The following is a 24889-nucleotide window of genomic DNA, read 5'->3' as shown; positions in this document are numbered from 1 at the left end:
AAGCTTCTCAATCAAGGTTTCAAATGCAACTTGACATTTGGTATCCCACCTCTCCCCGAAGGGTTGGTTTGGCCTGTAGGTGGGTATCTTGTGAGCTTTCAGAGTCTTTGATCTTTGAACTGGAGAATATCCACGAGTCAGGTCATTGAGAGGTTTGGCAATGACGGAATAGTCTTTTATAAACCGGCGGTAATAACCAGCGAAACCCAGAAAAGATCTTAATTGTTTCAGAGTCTGGGGAACCGGCCATGTCTTGATGGTCTCTATCTTCTCAGGATCTGTTTGAACTCCTTCCTCAGAGACAATATGACCCAAGTACTTTACAGACTTTTGGAAGAATCGACATTTCTCCGGTGCCAGTTTCAGCCCATATTCCTTCAACCGGTTCAGGACTCTCAGCAGCCTTCATTCGGGTTCCTCAAGAGTGTCCGAATAGATGATTAAATCATCCAGGAAAACGAGCACTTCCTTTAGGTGAAGGTCCCCCATGCATCGCTCCATCAAGCGCTGAAAGGTGCTTGGGGCGTTGGTAACACCTTGAGGCATTTGGTTAAACTCCCAGAACCCAAGAGGAGTCACAAAAGCAGTCTTTGCCTTGTCTTCCTCCTCCATCTGGATCTGGTAGTAACCGGACTTCAGGTCGAGCACTGAAAACCACTTAGAACCAGTGAGTGCTGAAAAGGATTCCTCCAAATTAGGTAAGGGGTATGCATCCTTGATGGTTTGAAGGTTTAGTTTCCGGTAGTCTATGCACAGCCGGACCTCACCGTTCTTCTTTCTGACCACCACGATAGGCGAAGCAAAAGGAGACGATGATTCCCTTATAATGCCGGCTTCCAGGAGCTCACGCAGGTGACGGCGGACAGCTTCGAAATCTTGTGGATGGATTGGCCGGGCACGTTGCTTGAATGGTGTATTGTCATGGAGTGGAATATGATGTTTGACAGCTGATGTACATCCAAAATCCAAGTCATGATGCGAAAAGACCTCCGAGATGTCATTCAGCTTGCCTATGACTCGCATCCTCCATTCAGGTGACAGTGGAGAATCACCAAAATCAAAGTTCAGGCTGGTGGTAGTGTTCCTGACTGGAAGATGGGTCACGCGATGTTCAGACAAGATGCAGTGGTAGGTTTCCAAATCCGCAATGACACTGTGAGGTGGAATGAAGGTATCTTGCTCCAACTCATTTGTAATAACCACAGGAACCTTGTATGGAGAAAGAGCTGGGAAGTTGATGAGACAACTGCTGACACACAACCCCCCAGGTAAGGTGGAAGCAGGATGCTGTAGGAGAACACTCTGGCTAAACAACGGGGTGGAAACTTTGGCAGAGCCCTGGATGACAATAGTGCGGCCGGCCGGAACACGCACTGGAGCTTTGCTTAGTAGCCTCACATTCCCAATGCTGCCATTCTCCTTCTGCTTGTGTGACAGCTGTAGTGTTTTCAACACCGCTCTGTACCCATGAGTGCTAGGCTGATAGCTCGGATGCTGGTTAAGATGCTGTTCATACAGGGGTTCCAGGGTGTTCATCCCAATTAGCACAGTAGCGGGGACGTCAGGGTGTACGTCCGGAACAACTAGAGCCAATGTTGTTACTTCATATTCTTCACCAACAAAATCTCTGGGGAACTTGACGGAAACCTCAATGTATCCAAGATATGGAATGGTTTGACCCGCAGCACCTTCCACCTGGAGAAGATCATGGAGTGGTTGAATTTGTTGGTCATGAAGATGATTGTTGTAAAAGGATACAGGTATTGTAGTAACCTGTGATCCTGTATCAAGCAGGCATTTCTGTGGATGGCCTGCTAGGGTCACCTCTGTTGTGCATCTTGACCCAACTAACCCATGAGGTAACATTGTAGTTGCCTTCGGACAAGTGTGTAGGTCTACACAGTGAACAATTTCCTCCTTTGCGGGACAATGTGGGTCCTGCACAGTTCCTGTACGTCCCATTACAGAAACTGTATCTAGTTTAAATGTCCAGTTGATGAATTCCGCTTCTGCCATTTTGGTTTCTTTTCACTGAACTGTTTGCGTTTTGCATTGACCAATGCGGGATTGGGTCTGTTCTCACACTGTGGTCTAATGTGTCCATCTTCCCCACACCTGAAACAGAACCCAGGCTTGGGGTTAGATGATATATTCCCCTGTGTATCCGTTCTTTGCTTCGGGTGCTGCTTTGGAACAGGAGTACAGGACTGGTGAGACTGGGAGGCAGTTAAGGCGGCAAGTTGCTTTTGTATCTCCGCCATCTGCTGGGTGAGAGTGGACAACGCAGCACAGACCCCCTTTTCTTCTTCTACTGCGAACTGAGCTTGAGCTGCAACTCTGTGTCTTGGTGTTCCCAAATGTTGCTTCATCCTCAGAGTTTTGCTAGCTTCTCTGTCTTCTTCAGTTCTTAATAGGAGTAACAGTTCTGCAAAAGAGGGTGGGTTGGATTTTCTCTGCTTCAGCTGGAGCTCAGAGATAAGGTTACTATCCCAACATCCCCTACAGAATTGGCTGAGCAGGTGCCTGTTCACTTCACCCTGCTTGACCCCTCCCCGCTTAACAGCTAAACTCAGGGCCACCTGAAGTCGCTGTAGGTAGCCGGATGGCTTCTCACCCGAGTTCTGCAGCGTGTCCATGAACTTCGCATAAAGTTCTTCCCCGTCCTGTACAATTCCATAAGCAGAATCAAGATGTTGAATATAAGTCTCTGCTGGTAGGTCGGGGTTAAGGTGCTTGATTATGTCCGCTGCAGGTGGTAAAAGACTATCAAGGATGTGTCTGGATCTTCGCAGTTCTGAAATGGCTGGATCCTTTAAGATGAGATCCACTCCAGAGCGCCATGTATCATAGTCCACCTCATGCTGTGGGTGTGGTAGTCTCCCAGAAAACATGCGCAGCTTATGGGATGAGCGTATGTTTACATCTTCGCTCTTTACTATATGCTCCACAACATACCTCTGTACTTCAGGTGGATTCAACTCAGCCGCAGACATACTGATAGAATGTCCTTCTGTTGTTGTAGGATGTAGGGCAGCTGAAGAAGTGACAGGGCTAGCCATGTTGTGGGTTTGTCGATCCGGAGTGGCAGCCATTTTGTGTTCAGATGCGGCAGTGCATTCCTGCTTGAGCCCTTCTGGTTTTCCTGGGCGCAGTTCTGAAACAGCTCCATTTATTTGGGTCATTAGTTCTTGGAGAACTTCAGCAAAATCCTGACCAGACAGTTTTGCTACTTGTTTTAAGTCAGCTAAATAAGTCTTAGTCTTTGTGCACCCGACAGTAGCCGCATAGATTTTAGACAAGCTTTTTATATGATATTCATTATTTAAGGGCTTAAATGTATACGGCAGAATCGGACCCAATAAATCAAAAGCAGACCCCGTTTTAAACTCAACAACGAGCATATTATTAAACTCAGAGCCGGGTGAGTTTATTGGCACGGAGCGTTCAATAGCACCATACTGGAGAAGAAAATCTTCAACCTCCTCAACCACATATGCGGGAACGCCACTGACCAACACCGCGTTTGGTATTTTAACACCTAATGACTCCAACAAGTCCATGTTCATAGTAATATGGTGAGATAGTGAGACTGAATGTACACAACAATATTATACTTGACACAACCTCCTGGCTGGCTCGCCACTAATTTGTCTTATGTAGCAAGTACATAAGCTAAAATAATTTAAGTTGGTTATGAATAGTTGGGCTAATTCAGAAGATATCAGATTCGGCTCTAGGAGGTGAGTAAAGTACAATAAACGTACAACCACAGATATTGTGATTACAAATGTTATTTATAGTGAAAACAAAGTGCAACTACCAAACACCAATATTTACAAAATCTGCAGACAAGGAAAAAATAAAACAATTCAAGCTTGTAAAATATCCGCTGCACGGCAGTGCAGGAACCTCGTCCAACCTCTGGCAACAATGTCCATAAAGTTTATTTCATGAGTGATATAAGTCCAACGCGTATGACAGTCTAGACAGGTTGAAATTTGAAGTAGGATGATCAGCACTAAGATTCCAAAACTGAAATCTCAGAAGTGAGATTTAGGGGACTAAACCAAGAGGGGAGAGTGTAGGCCGCAGCAGCCTCCTACCAGACCGCAGGAAGTTGTAGCTGGGGTTCTGGCTCGTTGGGCCTAGCTCGCCATCCAAAGTAGTGGTGTCGCTGTGGTCTCTCCAGGGCACCACTAGCCTGCACATTCACTACGTGCGATGTCACATACGAGCCCCACGCATCTACCCACGGCGGTATCAAAATACTGTTGCTTCCATCCGCTAACGCCTCTCCCCCGCGTCTTTTCGAGACGACAACCCGGAAGGCATATATCGGTGCCTCGCGAATGTGATTGGTCACAACAGGCATGTGCAGCCACGTGCCATGACGCGTCGCGATGCCTTCACGGGCACGCTCCCAATTGGAATTTAAAATTTCGGCTTAGTTATAGATGCAGCTCTTTTTATGTGGGTTACACAAAGGTAAACTTTTTTACTTCTGTGCACTTCAACATTTTTAAAGGAAAACATTCATTGCAAAATTTTAACAAAGTACAGTAAAGTGCGATACTTACTAACCACACCTCTCCACCAAATCCCCAATGCAAGTCTTCACAAGGAGCCTCCTCGATGGCACCGACAGGTTTCATACTCCTTAAGAATCTGTGGGGCTTTCCTGAGTGACTTCAGGGGTTGACTTTGTTCTTCTGTGGTAATGGTAGACTGTGTAAAGGCAACACCAGACACTTTACCTCTCTGCAATAATCTTCAAAGTCATGACAGCAAATTTCCACAGAGCATAAAAGCACGAGTTTACTCAAAAAGCTGCAGCAGAAGAAGGCGGTTTCTTAACTACGTGATTATAACGCAATGACTAAAAGAAATTCTGAATAATAAATAAATTGATTTTATCTTCTAGTTGCTACTTGGTGAATAAATCTGATCCTGACTAATAGTGATGTCTGATGTCTGTGGCACTGCTGACAATAAGAATTTTATTTTTTTTTTTTTACAAATTTCTTTCTCATCTATAAAAGTGGTTACAAGGACTTTGACAGATTCTAAGTTGTCATATGTGTGCTGAAAAAATGAAACACATGGCTAAATAAGTAAGATAATTTGCATGGTCAAGTTGCTGTTGTTTGGTTTTTTAAATAACACTGACTATTACTTCCTCAGAAGTTCTGCATAAAAAAGAAACTATATCAGAGCATGTTTCCAGCAATAAGCCTTAAAAAAGAATGTGCACATACTTTAGTTAATCATACTAGATGCAAAAACTGCTTTAACTGCTTGAAAAAATAATTATCTCTGTCAATATGAGGTATATTTCATGTTAAAGTTACTCAGTCTTTATTCCTATTCTCTGCTAGTAAACGAATGGTCGCGGTGATAACTACATTTGCTATATTCAGAGCTAACGACAATATTGTCATTTTACTCAACACTGCTACGGTTAGGTGCTGACTCTGGCGTTGCTCATAGACAACATAATGCCTGTCGGAGCCGCTAGCCAACTACCACACTGGTTCTAAGAGCAATTTCTGAATACTCTAATACATAAATAAAGTAAATAGATAAATACATGAATAAAGTAATACATAAAAATACTACCAAAACACATTAACTCTAATGGAGTATGGCACGAAATCCAAGAACTAATAATAAAATTAAGAGTAGGATATGTTAGCAAGACTGTTACATTAAGGTTAGCTAGGTATAGTTAAGCAGTAATTAACTTAAACTCTAAACTCCTATATTTTATATAAATTCACATTCTTCCAGAAACCCGGCATATTTTCAGTACATTAAGATAAACTGGTAAATGATACTTACTGTAAGGTCTGACAACATACTAGGCGACGTAACCTCCATCTTTGTCTCCTTTGTCTCATTGGCGCGAAAGATAGCGCCCCCTTCCCGCCGCCGCCGGTATGTCATGTTGCTGGGCAGAATTTGTTTCAATTTTAAGCATGTGTGTTCTTACTCATTTCATTTTCTACTTTTGCTTCAATTGTATTCACATGTTACGGTCAAAATTAAGCCTGTTCTTTGTGGATACTTATGCTTATAGTATAGCCATGGCCATTAATTGGTATGCCATACATATTGAGAAATAAAAAATTAATCCTCTTTCAGAATTTTAGTACACCATACCTTGGTCCACATTACATTATAAAATGTTTTATTTGTTGAAAGTAATGAGGAAAGGATTAAGGAAAACAAACAATAACTAAACATTTTATTTATTCAGTTAATATAGTTATAATACATTGTTAATCTACAATTTATTTCACTAAACACAGGGCTAGTATCAAATTACTGAGCTGCTAATTTTAGGTCCTGTTGTTAGATTCTGAAAATAACACACAAAATGTGTTAAACTGTGCAACACATCAAGTGTGTTAAGCGTTTTACACATTTTTTCAATGTTTACACATTTTCTTACACATGTTATGTTAAAATTTACACAAAATGTGTTAATAGTGTAACAACACATTTTTTGTGTCATTTTTTAACACATCCTTTCTAAGAGTGTAGCAGAGGGCTCAGAACACACCCCTGTGATACAATTATTGATACTAGTATCCGATTTTATTATTTTTATAAATGTTTGCAGACAAATACAGTCACATCTTCATGAGTCAATGCAATGTTAACTTGCAGAAAAAGAAAATGAAGCTAAGTAACTGAACTAACACATTTAATTAAATAGCAATATTAATACAGGCTAACACAGCAATGCCGTTTATCTTTTCTTCTTCAGCTACACAGATACTGTAATGTAATGCAGGTTATTGTGTTGCAATGTATCACTTACAGATACACAGATGACACGGGGTTGTAATGTCACTCAGTGTTAATCTATGTTTTCCATTCCTGGTAAAGGTTACTGGCTAATAACCCAGTAATGGTAGTGGTATGGTAGAACTTGAATGAAGAAGGGTGGCTGTAGCTAAGGAGGTTAAGCGGGTCGTCTATTTATTGGAAGGTTGCTGAGTTTTTTTGCACCATGCCAAAGTATCCTTGGGCAAGATGCTAGCTAGAAAGCAATGAGGCATAAAAAGTGTTTGCGTGAATAGCTGAATGAGGCATGTTGTCTAAAGAATTTTGAGTGCTTGAGTAGAAAAGCACTATATAATAATAACGAGCACATTTACTTGAAATTGGTAAGTTGCATAACGATTTTACTTTACCAAGATTTTAATTAAATGTTTTGTTCATTGAAGCTACAAGCTGTTTAAAGTGAAGTTTTAAAGACTGTCACAAAGAGCTTGCTTTACACTGAAATGCACATTTGTTGAAAAAATTCATAGCAGCACAACCTTACATGAAAATCATTTTAAAAAAGGATCTAGTATTTGAATCCTGCACTTAACAGTGGAATCTGACTTCACCATCACATTTGTGATTGAGGTCAGCACAGATGACGTAGTAACAGTTTGTTCCAGCGCTTGCACCAGCAGAAGGTTTTAAGAAGTTAGGGCATCTCTAAGAATTATTTGCATTTCTTTCCTGGACAAGTTAATTCATCTTTTAATGCCTGAAAATGGTTGTTTTTGTATGAGTTTGAGATGATTCTTTCCTTTTTCTTTTGTTTGCAAGATACATTTGTACTATTTAAGGTCAACCATGGGTTCCCATAAACCATAAGGGATAGAGGTACTCTAAAACTTTTTGCTGGTAAGATAGAACTTTTCTTTTGTCTTTTTCGTCCTGTTTGTTCAGTCCCTGCAGAAAAAAAATGAGGCTTTCTCGAATTCAGCTTCTTTCACATCCCTAGCAAAGCTGATACCATCACTCTGCCCAATTCACTGCCTGTCAAAGCTAAAACAGCATTGGACACAGTCATAAAAGCCGGCATATTTAGGGGTCAGAGTTGAGTTTAGTTAAAATTCTCTGGCAGTGTGCACTGAAACGCCTGACGCAGACACTGGAGAGCTCCACTTTTCACTGAAAATAAGAGTCTTCCTGTTACAATTGATTGTTTAGTAAAAAAGGCATTTATGTGACTATTTTCAATTAAATGTAAAAATCTGGGAATTAATTTTCTCCGCAAGTGGTGAAAATGCCAACAGTTCTTTAGCTGCTGTGCGATTTTTATTAGCTGTACATTCTCATCCAAATATGAAAATGAAGTATAACTCTTCAGAGAGAAGGCAGGAGATCACCTCGTACCTCCACTCATAGCCTCTTCTGTCTGCCTTTCACACACACATACACTTTACACAGGCTACGTGCTGATTGGACACGGGCAGGGGTTTGCAAACAGAACTCACACACCACACACACATGCACGTACACAGAGATGAGAGGAGCCCCTGCAGTGCTGAGGATTGCTACACAGTCCTTCATACTCTTAACTATAAAAAACATTTTTTTTAAAAGCAAGACAAGGCACACAGACAGCAAACATCTTAATACACATATAAAGAAATCTTGTCAGTGGCCTTGAGGCTGGTTGAATTTCATGTCTACGTCATATAAACTGCATCGCTCTGATCATGTGAGAGTTTATTAATGTAGAGGCACTTAACGGACACAGGAAAAAAGAAAAAGAGCGTAGCAAGAGGACTCAAGAAGCATGGCTCACTGACCCTCCCAAACCCATCCCATCGCATTCAGATTGTGCTGCTATTTCCCGACTGATCTATGCCATCTGGCTATGGATCTAAATTTTTGGCACCCCATCCGTGTGGAATGCCCCGGCACACGGCACAGCTCGCAGTGAAATGAAGGGAAAATGAAAATGAAATGAGCTGAGCTTCTCTCCTGATCCTGGTCTCAGCTCTGTCCTCTGCTCAATCTCATCACCCCCCCTCCTACCCTTCCACTCCCCTCCACTCCTCCCCTCTGTATCATCATCCTCCTCCCACCTCCTCCTCCCCCTCCACCTCCCTCCCGCCACCCCCTGGGTAATCAGTGTGCTCTCTCATTCTGTGGCACACGGAGACACATTGATCTGGCAGCGCGCACTCACGCTCGTGGACACGCACTTGCGCACACACACATGCACACACCCCAGGATTGTCTCTCTCACACACACAGACACACTCACACATACATTGATCTGGCCCGCAGGTCAAGTTCAATAGGAACAGCCAAGCCCCCCCCCCCCCTTTTTTTTAACTGACTAGCTCTGCAGTATACTGCAAGGAGCTCTCATTCCTTATCTATCTGTCTCCCTCACACACAAACACACACACACACACTAATACAAACACACTCTGTCACACTCTTTTACACATATTGATAGTGGCACCTGAATCTGACAATAAAAACTGCACAAAATAAATGAATTCTCACACGACCACATGATTAAATCCCATTCTCGAGAATCCATCACGTCTAATTTTCAGCATGAAACATGTTTAAAATGAAGTTTAACTCACGGTCAAAAGACAAACTGTAAGTTAAAATGAGGTTTGGATATGGTTTGTAACACGGTTTTTGTAACGTTAATGTAAAAAACAAATAAACATAACTCGCCCAGATGGTCTGTTCCGTTTTTGTTCACATCACACGCTGAACATGACTTTAATTTTCCTGACAAATAAATGTGAATTTTCCTGTGAGATCATGCTGATCGAGACACACAAATCCTTTAAATGCATGCACCGTACAACCAGAGACACACAGGGAAACATGCAGAGCAAGACAGCCGAAATCAGACAAATTCTCACAACACGCTGGAGACGCATCTCAGTAAGCAAAAGCATGCCGGGATTGTTTGGGAGGGGGAATCCCACTTGACTAAAATCTCTCTTTTCCTCTCTCTATAATTTTTTTTTTTACTCTTTTATGATTCTGGAGTAATTTATCCCTCAGAGAGAAAAGGAGACAGACAGACGGACAGACAGAGGCAGAGACAGCGGGGGAGAGAGCGCGAGAGAGTCCCACATTTGGCACTACACTTTGATTTAGCGAAGCAAATTTAATTTTGTTTGCTTTATGCAAAAAGCGGAATCGGCCTCGACTTCTGTTGATTTCCACTGGAGGCAGAAACATCGCTAATGGGAGCTAGCGCCGCACTCACCACAGCTACAGGGCTACGACACTAACTGAATTAGCCTCATGCATATATTTAATACAGACCTACTACACAAATTAGCCTGGTGGTATGTAGCCTAGCACCTCTCCAGTGAGGCTTTGAGATCTGAGCAGCAAATTAATTGGCTAGGTTGCCTCCAAGAGTGCCTCCTCTGTTTTCCCTCCACCCTGAATTATGCTTTTCAATTGCTAAAGCATATTTGATATGCATGGAGGAGAAGCGTGTAAAGCAGTATTCCTTCACAAAAAAATGCAATGTTTGCTTTCATTTCTTCGCTTTTGTGCATCTGCCAATCATATAATGAGACAGCTGCAAGAGAAAAGTTTGTGAACCCTTTAGAATTACCAGGATTTCTGCATTAATTACTCGTAAAATGAGCCTAATCTTTGTCTAAATCACATTTACAGACAAACACAATTTCACTAATAACACACAAAAAGTTCTACTTTTAAAGTCTTGCTGATCTCACTGAGTGATAAAGTGCAGGCTGAAAAAAATAAGTCAATATCTTTGCTAATAACATTACTTGAATTCAGGCATTCCAATGCAGGAGATGAAATTAAGCTCCATCCACACAGGAAGTGAACTGTTTAGTCGCTAGGGGACATTCCAAGTTCTGGTAGCCTAGGTAACCCTATAATATATTTACTACCAGATTATATGGTGGTAATTCATAGTTCTCTCAACCCGTGTTAAAAGGACCCATTTGACGTAGTCTATGTATCTGGTTAGGATCCTCATAAGCCCGTCCCTTTGGAGGTGGTTTGGGCACCTCAAAAGGCCACCTGGGTTAGACCCACAAGTCAGAGCAATTGTGTTCCTCATATGGCTTGGGAATGACTCGGGAATCCCCAGGAGGAACTGGAAAGTGTAGCTAAGGAGAAAAATGCCTGTGATCCTGCAAAGATCACATCAAGAGCACAATAACTGCCAGAAATCTCTACAACTAGCCCAAATCTTTGATTCAGTGTCCACTATAAAAAAGACACTTAATAACAACGTTGTTAGTGGCAGATACCACAAAATCACCTGGATGTTCCACACAACACACAAAACCTGGGACAAGGTTTTGTGTATTACTGTGACAAAAGTGAAATTCCTTGGCATTTTGGCATTTGGAGGGGAAAAAAAAAACCTATGGCGCATGGTAGAGGAAGCATGATGGTTTGAGGTTGTTTAGCATATAGTGCAGTCGGGTTGCTTTGTAATCACTGAGGGAACAATTAATTCTAAATCTGAGAATGTCATCGCAGCAGTCTCTGACTAAAAGCTCCGCAGAGTTTGGGTAGACAAAGCAATGATTTATAGCACACATTTAAAGCACAAGTAAAGCAACAATAGAACGGTTGAAAGAAAAAAAATCCTGTTTTTTGTATGTCCAAGTCAGAGTCCTGACCTTAATTCATTAATATGCTGCAACATAACCTGAAGAGGGCTGTTCAGTTGAGGCATGACAGAAATATTGATGAACTGAAACACTTTTACAGGGAGGAATGGTTCGAAATGACTCCTCATTTGCAAGCAGCTATATGAAACTTTCATTGCTGTTTCTTTCTGCCAAAGAAGCTTCTGAAAATTCAGGAGTTCGCTTTCTTTTTCCAACCTGTACTTCAAGTTATTACTTAAATTGGTGAATAAAGACAAATTGTATACTTGCGACTAAGCTAAAGATCAGATAAGATTTAATCCGTGCAGAAATCCTGGTACCTTGTCTTCAAATTTCCAGTTATATGGTTGCATATGCACAATTGTTTCATTAAATAAGCTGTTACACATCGGAGTACAGCCTTCAATATTAGAGTTACTCCACAAATACATATCCTCTTGGCAAATACCACGTTGCTTTCATGTTTTATTTGACAGTGAATTTGTCTGTTCATTATGAAATTCCACATGCTGAGAGACACTGTAATGAACTTGAGCACATCTGTATCCCATGGTAACTAGAGACTGGAAACACTGGGGGACTAATCCTTTGACGATTTCATACTCAGGGAAAAAAATGGAGGTACATGTAAGGAAAGCAACACAGGAAAGCAAAAAAGAAAAAGAAAAACTTGATTTAAAAGAGCTTTAGAAAGAGAAAACAAGTAAGAGAACAAGACAGAGATTAGTTTGATTACCACACTGAGAACAACCATTACTGCTCCCCAAGGCCTTACCCCTATCCATCTTGGTTCGATTTCTGGACATGCATCTTGGGTAAGTTTCAGGAAAAGATCTTTAAATGTAGTCATGCCTCACACCATCTCTCACATGTTATCCATTCGAACACACAATGTCCTCTTTATCTTAACTTCATGAACATAGCAGCGTGACTGATTTCAGCACAAATTATTTAAAACCAGGAGATGCGGTTGATGCTTCTCACATCACACACTGGTTTACTTATAAACTCGGGGAAATATATGTTACTTGGCCCAAACTCTAGCCTTTGCATCTGGGTTTGGCGTGGGTGCTGCACTGGAGGGGGGGCCTGTGTGTTTGTTGGGTGTTTAAAAAAGACACACAAAAGTAAGAAGTCTATTGAATAGCCCTCCCTCTGCCCTCGTTTCACAACCCCCAACAGCTCGTAGGAGTGATGGAGGACACAGGGGTTAAAGGCAGTTAGATTCTCTGGTAAAGAGATGAGATGCATGCAAGTGACATGATCCACAATAAAAGCACATTTTATAGAATAAATGTGGAGTCCCCTTTTTAATATATGAAATATGCATTATAAATATACATCTATATATTGTGTCCTGTATCTAAAATAGAAATCTAAAATGTTTTTTTGTAAACTCAACTGTGAGATAATTTAATCTTCTTTAACTACACTCGTTAAAACAAAAGGCATCACAACAAGGCAGTAAACAGAAACCTTGCAAAACCAAATGAAAAGCAGCTCCTCAAACATTTTTGTTGATAAAAATAAAAATGTCCATCTTTCAATTCACCCAAACTTACCCAGCTGTTTTCACAATGCAACTCCCTCTTTATCTTTTATGCCCTTTTCCTCTTTACCCTCTCCTTCCATTTCTCTGTGCACCATTGTCATCCCTTCATCTCCAAAGCAAGAGAACTCACCTTCGCCCCTCTGTTCTGATTTGTAATTGACCAATTTAGTAACTAGTGTTTGCACCTGTGAGTCATCAGTGTGGCCAACTGATCCTTTTGCTTCAGCGTTTTGACAGACAATGCTTTAGCACATGAACACAAGAGAGCTGAGTTGTGAAGACTGTGCCAAATATTGTCAACTGTGTGTTGTGTGTTCGGTGGGGGGAGAAAAAAAAGTATGATTTCACATTGGAGTCTAAGTGAAAAGCGGACAATGTGCTTGTATTTTTTGGTTTCAAGGGGTTTTAGACAGAACTGTCAGGTTTTTGTAAGCGTGTGTTAAATTTAGTTGTTAACATGTAAACAAGACAGAGAAAAAAAAGTATAAAAGCAGTAGAAAAATAACTTTTTGTCTCTTTTGGGTACTTTTTTCCTACCTTCGTGTATTGCACAGAGTATTGAGATTTTGCAGACAATCTCTTAAGACTAACTTTTCCGCTATTTTGGATGTGTGACAATCATGGTGATAGTGCAGGGTCAAGTAATTAAAGCTCAAGTCTTAGAGACTGACCTCCAACCAACTGGCAACCATCTGGAACACACCGTCTTGTTTACACAAAACGCACCAAGCACATTTTAAAAGGTGTGGCTGTCTCAATTTAATTATTAACATTTTTTGAAGTTTTACCACTGCTTAGCTAGTAATTAGCAAATATCTGCAGACAAGTCAGAATTTTCCATGAAATCTATGGGCAACTGAGGCAATCTGCTGGCGACTAAAGCAATCCTAAGGATATTTTTGGTCCAACACACTTGTTTCCAACTTCTTTGAAATAATAAATTTTTCTTAGTGGCCAGTGGTTGTTTCACTTCCAATATGGTGGATATCTCAAGCAAAACACACATGACCACAAGAAACTTCAGTACTTACTAGATTAAGGTCTGAATTTCACAAACTAGCTGTGGACTCATTGCGAATAATAATAGCAACATCTCATGGATTGTTAAGCTAGCTGCATTAGCAAACATTTGCAAATTGCTAACTCTTTGACCACTCATAAACCTAATTTAACACCACATTAAACAGTAATGTTTGATAAAGACAAAGTTGTTGTTAGCTAGCTAGCATTGGCTAGCAAGTTGTTTGGCCCCCCAATTATACTGAAATTGTGATCAGAGTAAGGTTACAATATTCAACCTTCAAATCTTTGACTGTTAAGGACATCCCAGTAAGAAACTGGTATCTGTACATTTCACTGTGAATCCCCAAATGTATTGAAAATAGCAAATAAAAGTATACTAGCACACAATTTAAAGCTAATATCTCTATATACACATAGTAGTATACACTAAATGTGAAAATAACTGCTAAATGAGACTCACCATAAAGTCTTCTCATCTAATGGCCTAATTGATACGTTTGCTGTTTCACACACAAACAATGACATCACCATAGTCCCATCACAACTGTAATCTTCTCCTGAACACTTGGACTCACTACACAAAGAAAACCTTCATATCAGTGCTGATATAGGAGTAGAAGGAATTGCAAAGAGATTTTTTTCCAGAGTTTTCTACAGAAAGTTTAATCTTTTCAAGCTGTTGCAGCATCTCCCTCTGAATAATCTGAGAGTCTCTGAGTTCTTGTACTGATACATCATTGAAAAGTAAAAATCGATTGAAAATGGTGTCTTCAACCTGGCGCATTCCACATTACAAAAAACAAAAAAAGCGTATGACAAGCTGAAACAACACCAAATCACGGCTCACGCTAGCTGATGCGATGTCACTTTTGGTTGACCACCATCCACCCCCATCCCAACCGTCAACATAGTCTTTAACCCTCAGAAACTCCTGACTTAATATAAAATATTTCCCAAACTATTGCTACTATAGCAACAGTTATCAGTTTTTATTCATTTTACTTCTGTTGGTTCCTGTTTTTTTGTGGTCTGTGATCTGTCCCCAATGATTAGAGGAAACCGATAACCATTTAAGAAAGAGACATTAAACTTTACACTAGAAAAATTAGCTGATTGGAATATCGAAATACAACATCCTTTCCTGTCAATACCTGCATTGATCTGTATTAGTAATCAATAGAGAGACCTATGTTTGTAAGATCAGTCTAGACAGCAATGTCCCTCCTCGGTTAGGGTGCAAAGCAGTCAGTCATACATTTCAGCTCTTTAAATCATTCTCTGATTGTGTGTACGCACAAACATGGAAACTTGCTGTTTGTTTCTCAATTTAAACACTCTGCACCTCTTTATAAGGATTTTACTCACTCTGCTCATTTTCATCGACAAACTCCAATTTATTACTTCAATCTTTCACATAAACAGTGTATACCCAGGTACAAACAACCAGTCTCTGTCTTCGCTGAAGGCCTATACAGGACTCATTCATATCGACTGTGCTCACACAGTAACCCATTGTGTGTCCATTTGCATGGATAGCTGTAGATTTATTTGTACTGTAGGGCGCAGTGCAGATTTGTGTATGGACGTTTATGGAGATTTACTCCTGCTTTAACCCCAGGGTTAGCCATCAGTATTGATTGGAACAGACTTAGCCTGATTTTAATCCCTGCTTGGCCCAAGACTATCGATCAAGGCGCTGAGCTTTCAAGTGGGTTTAACGACCTACCTGCCCCTTCTCCCGTCCCGCACTCCCCCTTTTCCTGATGTGCTCTTTTTCTGCTTGAGGAGAAAAGGGAGAGGTTTGTTATCACCCCCCAAAGCAGAAGTGACACGAGGCTTTAAGCTTGTATCCACGAGGCCACACACTCCAATACAACCCTACACCTCCAAACCATTACACCAGGCTGTGACAAGTAGCTGCTGGTAAAATACGACTGCTTCCCCTGACTGGAGTTTGTGTAGGACATTTTAAAGAAGGAGGAGAGATGAATCTGTGCACCTCTACAGCAATGTCACGGTAAAAATACCTGCCGGTGAATTATGACCACTCAGCTAGAGGTAGGAGCATCCCTTTATGTCTTTATAGGTTCTCTGAAGACAGTTATATGGGACAACATGAGAAGTCTTATAGTAGCTCTGGTGTCTTGGGACTTGAGGAGTGTTGTGAATTTATAGATCCACAGAATGGTCACCAGTCTGATTGGTCCACCACAGAAACACTGGAAATCGAGATCTAGGCTTTAGAGGTATTTGACTATATGTGTGTGTTGGCTTTCCACCCCCTATACAGAAATATGAATTTGAGTATTTGAGTGTATTCCTGTACTTTGAAACATTTGTCACTTTTTGTGTAAAATACAGCTAGTGGTGTCTGCATGTGTGTGTGAGATAGTTACTGCGCTTGGTGTTTCTCCTCCATTTGTCCTCCCAGAGGCAGATCAGGCGAAGGGGAAATAAATTGGAGAAAGAGAATAAATCAATGCTAAACTGAGCACCAGTGAGACCTCCCAACCCTGACACCACCTCTTACACACATAAACACACACACGTACACAAACGCACAATGTGAAACGTGTCCATGGAAATTGGTGTATATGTCCATATATCAGTACTTACAAGCTAGGAAAAGAGAAATTGGCTGTTTATATACATGCAAACCATTAGCACTGTGCAAAAGTCTTGAGCTACCCCCTCATTTCTTTGTATTTTGCTAGAAAAATTGAAAATTGGTGCAGTGATTTGTTTACCTCTCAGGCAAGATTTCTCGTCATCTCATTAAGTAGTCTTCAGGAATAGTTTTCCAGGCTTCCTAAAGGGCATTTAAAGCTCTTCACTGGATTTTGGCTGCCTTTTTATTCCATCTTGCTCCAGTAATTTTGAGGTCCAAGCTCTGGAGGAAGATATTGTTTGTTTTTTGATCCAGCTGTGTGTGTGTACTGCAGTGTGTTTGGGGTCATTGTCATGCTGAAAAATTAATCTGGTGCCAATCAGACAGTTTCCAGACACTCACTCTTGTACCCCTCTCTTGACCTCTCTATATATTGGCAACAACTTGTACCAAAAGTTTCTAATTTGTATTCATCAACAGGTCCAAGAAACCTTTTGTCACTGATTTTCAGTCCAGTTCTTGTGTAACTCTTCTCTGCCTTTTCTCCCTGTTTTCCTTCCTTAGAAGCCCACCTTGCATTGAGACCATTTCTGATGAGGTTTCACCGAAGAGTCAATGGATCAACTGATGAGTCAGTTGCATGTCTCAGGTCTTGTGTCATGCCTTTAATGTATTTCTTCATATTTCTTAAAGACTTGACTTTCAGATACGGCTCATCTGCAGCAGATAGTTTTTCATCAGCTGGGAAAAAAACAAGACCTCCTCCAAAGACAGGAAATTCTTGAGAAAGGTTGTTTCCCTATATGCTTGTATATGTAGCATGGAAGGACCAAAGTCTAAGTTATTATAGTCTTCTTGTATGAGCTGTTGGTATGACTGTTTGCACAGCAAGCCATGCCCTAATTCACCCTCAACCAGTCATGGCAGCCTGGTCCTGCCAGAGGTTTCCTCCTTATAAAATAGAGTTTTTCCTTTCCACTGTCACCAAGTGCTTGCTCAGAGAGTCGTTTGATTGTTGGAGTTTTTTCTACATTATTGTACAATCTTTACCTTACAATATAAAGCCCCTCAAGGTGGCTGTTGTTATGATTTGGCTCTATATAAAAAACTGAATTAAATGTTATTTACTAGACGACTGCAGCAAAATGACCCAAATTAAACCAACCCTGCAAATATGTTTGATAGGTCCGGTTCAGCAAAAGGTACCTAGTCGGCATCAGTCTGCAACTGAAAACTGCAATGCCCGTAATAATAAAGCAGACGTTTAATCTTTCATAAAATGTAAATGAAAAGGTTATCTTTACAGATTGGTACTAGGCTGTAAACATGGATAATGCTGGTATTTAGTTGAAGATTTTACAATTGATATTTAAGGCGACCAACTCACTGATATGAGTTTTGGTGCCAGCCTCAAATGGCCATTCAGGGAACTGCATTTTGGCACTTCTGCACTGGCTTCATGTTTCAACCCTCCAGGTGACTACACATCAACTGACTCTACAACTATTTACGATGCACTTAAACTATCTGCGGTAGTGGTTTCAATTGCTTTCATCCTTCACACTTCATCTGGCATTTTCAGTGCCCACATGCACACCAGCAGATTAACAGTCATTAACTTGACATTAAAGTTTAATAAACAGCTTTCAGCCTCTGCATGTTAACTCACTACACAACTATACTCCAACTGACATTTCTGTCATTTAGTCCAAACTATCATTGGCACTTCAACTTCAGATTAAAAGTCATCATTTACAGATTAGCTGACATTTTAACGGCTTTCATCTGTAAATTTTCTGAACGACAAACCCACAGCCGTCGTCCTTCACTATTCAACTCGCACACCAACTGCTTTAAATGCCATGCTAAAAATTTACATTTTTTAATTCTCGGAGCAAATGATCATTGACTGATTTCAGCTGCTTTTGGTTCTTGCATTTAAAACTCTTTCAGAGCTTCAGCCTAAATTCCAACATCCATTCAAAATCTCTGATGCAAGCAGTAAACTCTTCCGGACATTTTTAAAGCCATTTACTGTGTTTGTACCTGCACTTTCTAGTATAAGCCATCACAGCAACACATTTTTTCTCTGTCTTTGCTCTTTTTGTTTCAAACACCCGCATTCACTGCAGTGCTCATCATACTGGAGGAAATCCATATCAATCCAGCTGGATGTATTCTCTGACTCCAACCCCCAAAAAACAACCGAAAACACTAAAACATCACCTCCTGACATGTAGTTTTAACAGACCGCACCGAACGGAGCCCAGGCCACGTACTTCAGGCTGCAGATGGAGTCGAGCACTGGTGGTTGGGGGCGCGAGGGAGGGTGTAGATTGGGATTTTGGGGGTGCAATGGGGAATGGCTCTTCTCTGTGTTTTCTATTCAACCTAAGTCCTCTAAGACCTCCTCATCTCTTCTGAGAGGAGCAAGCTGAGATCTGATCTAATGCTGAGTGCCACATCTGAGTGAGTATGTGTGTGTGAGAGCAAGTGAGAGACACGAAACTACGATAAGAGCCTGCTGGGGACAAGAGTGTGTATGGGTAATGAACGAGGCTCGAGTGTGTGTGTGTGTGTGTGTGTGTGTGTGTGTGTGTGTGTGTGTGTGTGTGTGTGTGTGTGTGTGTGTGTGTGTGTGTGTGTGTGTGTGTGCGCGCGCGTGAGTGTTTGTGTGCTTACATTTAGGGGTAATGAATTAGTCCAGGGTTTATATTTTTCTGTGTGTGTGCCCCGTGTCTGTGCACTCGCCCTCATCTCTGAAGGGTTGTTTGGGGTATTCTGTTCAGGTTTCACTCAGGGGGGAGGTGGGTTCTCCGAGTCTTGCATTCAGATGTAATTAGCCCAGACAATGGGCTGGTTAAAGCTGGAATCCTCCGAGCCCCCTCTTCCTTTGATTGTGTGGGCCAGCTGTGGAGGAATGGCCATTATCTCCCTGTGTCCGGCAGCATAAAGGAGCCCCCCTTGCCCCAGTTACCCCTGTGTTAGAGTTCCCACAGGGGGAGGGACATGGCCTGGTCACATACTGGTCTAGAGAAAGTGAAAGCAGCCAGAGTACTGGTGTGCTTGCAAACATTCGCTCACATTAATGGCTTCACCTCACACTTGAACTGTTCGTTCTCAAAGCAGTGTGGGAGAGCGGGTGGTACTGTTTACACAGGAGCCAATAAAAAAAGGCTTTTCACATCTGGATTCAAAAAGTGCTGGCCTTTAATGTAGTACTCCTGCTGCACTGCTACACCCAAAAAAATAAATAAACAGAGAGAGTAAAAACAAATTCAAATACAGCAAAAATGTAGGAAATGTAAAAAAAGGAACAGATGCCTTTCTTCTGTGGGTTTTTCCGTGTGCGTGTTTGTTTTCGTTCCATCTCAATCATAATCATTCAATCATAAATATCTCATAAAGAGTTGTGCCTGCGCACAGGGACACTTTGGCCCATTAGACTTGGGAAGAAATTGAATCTTTACAGCACTGGGGCCATAATTACTGTTAATTTAACGCTCAGAATCTCCATCATTAACTTTCACTCGTGAATACAGACAGGGAAACGAAGACTGCATGTGTGTGCAAAAGCGCTGCCTGTGTTGACAGCATAGCCGGCCCTTTGACTGAATTAACAACGACCTCTTCGTCTTGTAAGAACAGGACCCGCATCGTTTATGCGTTATTAAGTCCTGTAATTGGGCAGCCAGTAGTTTGCATATTAGTCTATTAGGGTAATATGTTTTGCCTCTCTCAACACACGGCTTGCCAGAGCCCCTGGCGACACATTTGGTAATTCTCCGAATTACACCCTAATCATAAGCCAGTGTTCTTTCGATCCCTATAAATCTGAGCGCGTCAGTTTATGTCTATGCATCCTCGGCTCAATCAGTTGAAGGATTTATTGGTTAACCTATCAGTTCTTATACGAAATTTTATTGTAGGTCACCTTGGTCTTCAATAACCTTATAAATGCTATTTTCTTTGCATGCCTTAGAGTCCCTCTGGCTTTAAATTTATTTTATATATATATATATATATATATATATATATATATATATATAAAAGATTACACAGATGTTCCTTGATGCCCATGATGCTGCACAGCATCCCTGTTTGAAGGTGAAACATTGATGTTTTTTGGTCCTTTGAGGTTCCTTTAACCTCCTAATAGCTATGATATCTTACAGTCAGTGCCCCACTTTGAGCCAATAAAATCACATCTCCTAAATACCAGTAGTTGCCAAAGTAGGTCCAGGGACCCCCGAGGGGTCTAATAGGGTTTCAGGGGGACTCAGCAGAATTAAGAATAGTTTAATTTCAATATTATTGCATTAATTTAAAGATAGGACCAGCAGATGCTGCAAAAAAATTAGTGCTTTGATGAATTTTCACTAACTTAACTGATATTGTCTTCCCAACACCTTAACGATCCTGTGCTACAATGATAAACGAGGTACTGAAAGCCTTTAGTGAAAGCTTAGTTTCCATTAAAAACACTTTCATGGAGAATTCAAAGTCTTCAAAATGTACACAAAGTAGTGTTTATATGATAATATACATTAAAATCGTCATTACAGCACAGCTTTAATCAAACATCAGTGCATCAGATTATGTTTAAAAGCTCAATCTTCATAGTTACAGGTAACATTAGCTGTCAAATAAGTGTGGGATTTCCTGGATTAGTCTAAAGTTGCATTAATTATCAGCTAAGAGATTTTAAAGTGCAATAAAGTGGATATTTTATATGGTATTTATGGGACTTGTGGGTATACCATTTAAAACTCATGTTGGAGAGCACAAATTTGCTGAAGGAGGAAATATTTTCTACATTTTGTTCCTCATCCGCACATTAAAGGTCGAGGCCTGCTGTCTGAAAAGCCAAGCCTCGCGTGCCACATCTCAAAGTTTACCCAACAGGCAGGTGGAGGTGGGGGCGGGTGGTGTAGGGTGGAGTGGGCTCAGAGCAGGCAGAGGGATCCATTCTTGTAAGCCTCCTCTATTTTCGGCCCCGATTTGCCCTCTCCTCCTCCCCCTCCCCTCCTCCCTATTATTTGTCCCGTCGGCCGAGAGCGCGGCCCCAATGAGCCCTTTGGAACGGAACGAAAAGAAGGAGCGAATTGCAGCTGTGACGTGGGCGTTGTTGTTCCATTCACTGCGTTCGCCATGGTAACGGGGCAGAAGCTGGAAGCACGCAGCCCCTCTCTCTGGACAGCGTCCTGGGGGCAGAGAGGCAGCTGGAAGTTTCTCGTCACGATCGCTGCTTTGTTTTCGTGGCGCAAAATAACCTCCAGATATCCAACTTCACGCGCGTGGAATCAGACGTGGTCGGAATGTTTGGTAATTTTAAACATTTTGCTCTCTGAAAGTTGCGTTTAAAAAAACTATTAAAACGGGAGTGATGGCTATCCTACAATAAATAATATGTAAAGTCTTCATCTCGTGTGTAACTTTTACGCAGCGTTTTGACGCACAAATCCAACACTTGTGACCCAGTGACCCAGATCAAGGTTATAAAAGTACTTTAAAACAAAGACAGAAACGTCAGACACCCCCCCCCCCCCCCCCTTTTTTTTTCTTTTAGTACAACCCAGGTTCTTCTGCCTATTCTGTGTTTACACTGCCTGATTTCTCCCTCCACTTTGTAGTACTCTAGCATCCTGCAGGACTGCCTGTATTGTTGGGCAGAGTGATTGGGGTTTCTGTACAATCTCCCGTGACCAATGAGCGGGGTGCTGTCAGGGGTAACCACATCTGTCAACCGTTCTTGGCCAATAAAGAGCGGAGCGAGGCGGACCACAGGTGCGCGCCTCTGCGTCCCCTTGGCACAGCGCCCGGGAGATGCTGGAGAGAGACGCCTAGCTGCCCCGTGGCGCAAAAGAGTTACTGTCAAAGGCAGCCTCCTTTTAACTCCAGCTATCACTCTGGCTCCGATAGTTATGGCGACCGCAACGTCCAACCACTACAGCGTCCTCAGTACCCCCAGCAGCGCGCCGCCGCCGCACTCGGAGTCCGGGAGCATGCAGCAGGCGGCAGCGTACAGGGACGCGCACACCCTGCTCCAGAACGACTATAGCACGTTACCGGGCGCTGGGCATCCGCTCAGCCACGCGCACCAGTGGATAACGGCGCTGTCTCACGGTGACAGCGGGGCACCCTGGCCGTCTAGTCCCCTCGGAGAACAGGACGTGAAACCCGTATTGCATGACAGTGACCGAGAGGAGCTGCAGAACTCCAGCAGTCTGCAGCAGCAGCAGCAGCAACAGCAGCAGCAGCAACAGCGACACCCTCACCTAGCGCACCAGCAGGCGCATCACGACGCCAGAGCATGGCGAACCAGCACAGCCACAACGCACATCTCCGGTATGGCGACATCTGAGGGCCAGAGCCTGGTGTACTCTCAGTCCGGCTTCGGTCTGATGCCGGGGGGAGAGCAAGGGGGGATGCACCACCACCCTCTGCGCGAAGAGGACCACCACAGCCACAGTCCGCACCTCAGTGAACACGGAGGCGGCCCCGGGGCCCACCAGCAGTCTCTCACACACCATCACCAGCACGGGGGCCATCAGGATCAGTCTGACGAGGACACGCCGACCTCTGACGAGTTGGAGCAGTTTGCCAAGCAGTTCAAACAGCGGCGAATCAAGCTTGGCTTCACCCAGGCGGACGTGGGACTGGCTCTCGGGACACTGTACGGGAACGTTTTTTCTCAGACGACCATTTGCAGGTTCGAGGCGCTTCAGCTCAGCTTCAAAAACATGTGCAAACTAAAACCGTTGTTGAACAAGTGGCTGGAGGAGGCGGACTCCACCTCGGGGAGCCCCACCAGCTTGGATAAAATCGCGGCACAGGGACGGAAAAGGAAAAAGAGAACCTCCATTGAGGTGGGCGTCAAAGGGGCTCTGGAGAGCCATTTTCTCAAATGTCCAAAACCGGGAGCAGCGGAGATCAACTCCCTAGCGGACAGCCTGCAGCTGGAGAAGGAGGTGGTGAGGGTTTGGTTTTGTAACCGGCGGCAAAAGGAGAAGAGGATGACGCCCGCTGGGGGACAGATACCTGGAGGAGAGGACATGTACGGGGACACCCCTCCTCGCCACGGAGGACAAACTCCCGTGCAGTGACCTCAGTTCTCAATCCCGAGTAAAAACACGGACCCCTTAAAGGAGGTATAACGCCTCCTTATTTCTTTTATTCTCTGTGCTGGACCGCTCGGAACTGGACCTCAGCCAGTTTAGATGTTGGACCCACGGACAGACACAGTGGGGACACGCAGTGGCACGCGAGCGCTAAAAATACTCATAGCAGAGCCGTATGGAGAGGTTTCATGCCGCAGAACTGCCAAACGTATCGGGGTGGTGTGTGCTAACCAGAAAAAAAAGAATAAGAAAAAAACAGCGACATTTTCTTTATGCCAGACCCAGGCGCCAGTGTGCCATCATCAAATATGTTATTTTAAAAAATAGAAGAAGAAGAGATGAAAAAAAGGCAGAGTGTGACACGGACGAGACGTGTCCGCGGGGAGAAAAAACATAAAAACTCGCTTCGGGCATGATGATTTAGTCGCAGTGAGTGTGGGTAAATAAACGCCATCTTTCCATCATAACAAAAGCAACAGGGGTTCTTCGCGGCTTGTGGCAAGAGAGGGCTGAAATGGCAGACACCTGCTGTACAATGTTTAAAATTTTAAGCCAATACCAGCCAGATAATTTATTATTATTATTATTATTATTATTATTATTATTATTATTATTATTATTATTATTATTATTATTATTGTAAAATTGTAGGTATTCGTCTAAATTTATTGTGACGACCTGAACTTATTCACAATAAAAATACAGTATTGCTTTAATATAATAAAATGTGAAAGTATTTACATTTTTACATTCCTAATTTATCAGCAAATAATAATAATAAAATAAATAAATAATAATAATAATACAATTGAGACTGAGTATTGGTGGACTTCAAGGCTTTTCCTTTTGTGCAGAAATTTCTGTGCGCCTGTTTACAGTGTGTTTTTGCTGTTTGTTATTTCTGTACTTTTCCAAAATGCTGTGACGAGAAAGACCGAGACTGTCCGGCTGGAACACTCTGAACAATCCAGCCCATTTTGCCTTCTTTTCCTGAGAAGAAGAAAAAAACTGAATATATCCTGGTACCAGCTCTGGCCACAGTGGCTATACTTCTACTACTACTACTGTATGACTCATTCATTCACGGAGAAGGCGATCTGTGGGATGTATCTTCATTCGTTTTTGTATTGCTTCGTTCGTTCGT

The 24889-nt window shown here is 42.3% G+C and overlaps 2 protein-coding genes across 2 annotated transcripts; one reads left to right on the top strand and one right to left on the bottom strand.

Annotated features, from left to right (window-relative positions):
• Window positions 1-385: 385 nt before the first annotated feature.
• LOC147312421 (uncharacterized) lies at window positions 386-6532 on the bottom strand. The gene is made up of 2 exons (XM_086264372.1): window positions 5839-6532; window positions 386-4725 (listed from the first exon to the last, which is right to left on the bottom strand). Exon 2 carries the CDS (start codon window positions 2014-2016, stop codon window positions 406-408), a length of 1611 nt encoding a protein of 536 aa, XP_086120498.1. The 5' UTR covers window positions 2017-4725; window positions 5839-6532; the 3' UTR covers window positions 386-405.
• A 15514-nt stretch (window positions 6533-22046) lies between these two features.
• Window positions 22047-24080, top strand: pou3f2a (POU class 3 homeobox 2a). The gene has a single exon (XM_086264289.1). It carries the CDS (start codon window positions 22333-22335, stop codon window positions 23728-23730), a length of 1398 nt encoding a protein of 465 aa, XP_086120415.1. The 5' UTR covers window positions 22047-22332; the 3' UTR covers window positions 23731-24080.
• Window positions 24081-24889: the final 809 nt, after the last annotated feature.

The sequence above is a fragment of the Aulonocara sp. 'chitande type north' Nkhata Bay genome, linkage group LG15 (assembly GCF_057382095.1).
Source record: "Aulonocara sp. 'chitande type north' Nkhata Bay isolate Kocher_YH1m ecotype deep benthic linkage group LG15, A_spYH_male_GT1.1, whole genome shotgun sequence".
NCBI classification, from domain to species: domain Eukaryota; kingdom Metazoa; phylum Chordata; class Actinopteri; order Cichliformes; family Cichlidae; genus Aulonocara; species Aulonocara sp. 'chitande type north' Nkhata Bay.
The sequence above is the reverse complement of the archived record's forward strand: the minus strand, read 5'-3'. Positions and strand labels throughout refer to the sequence as shown.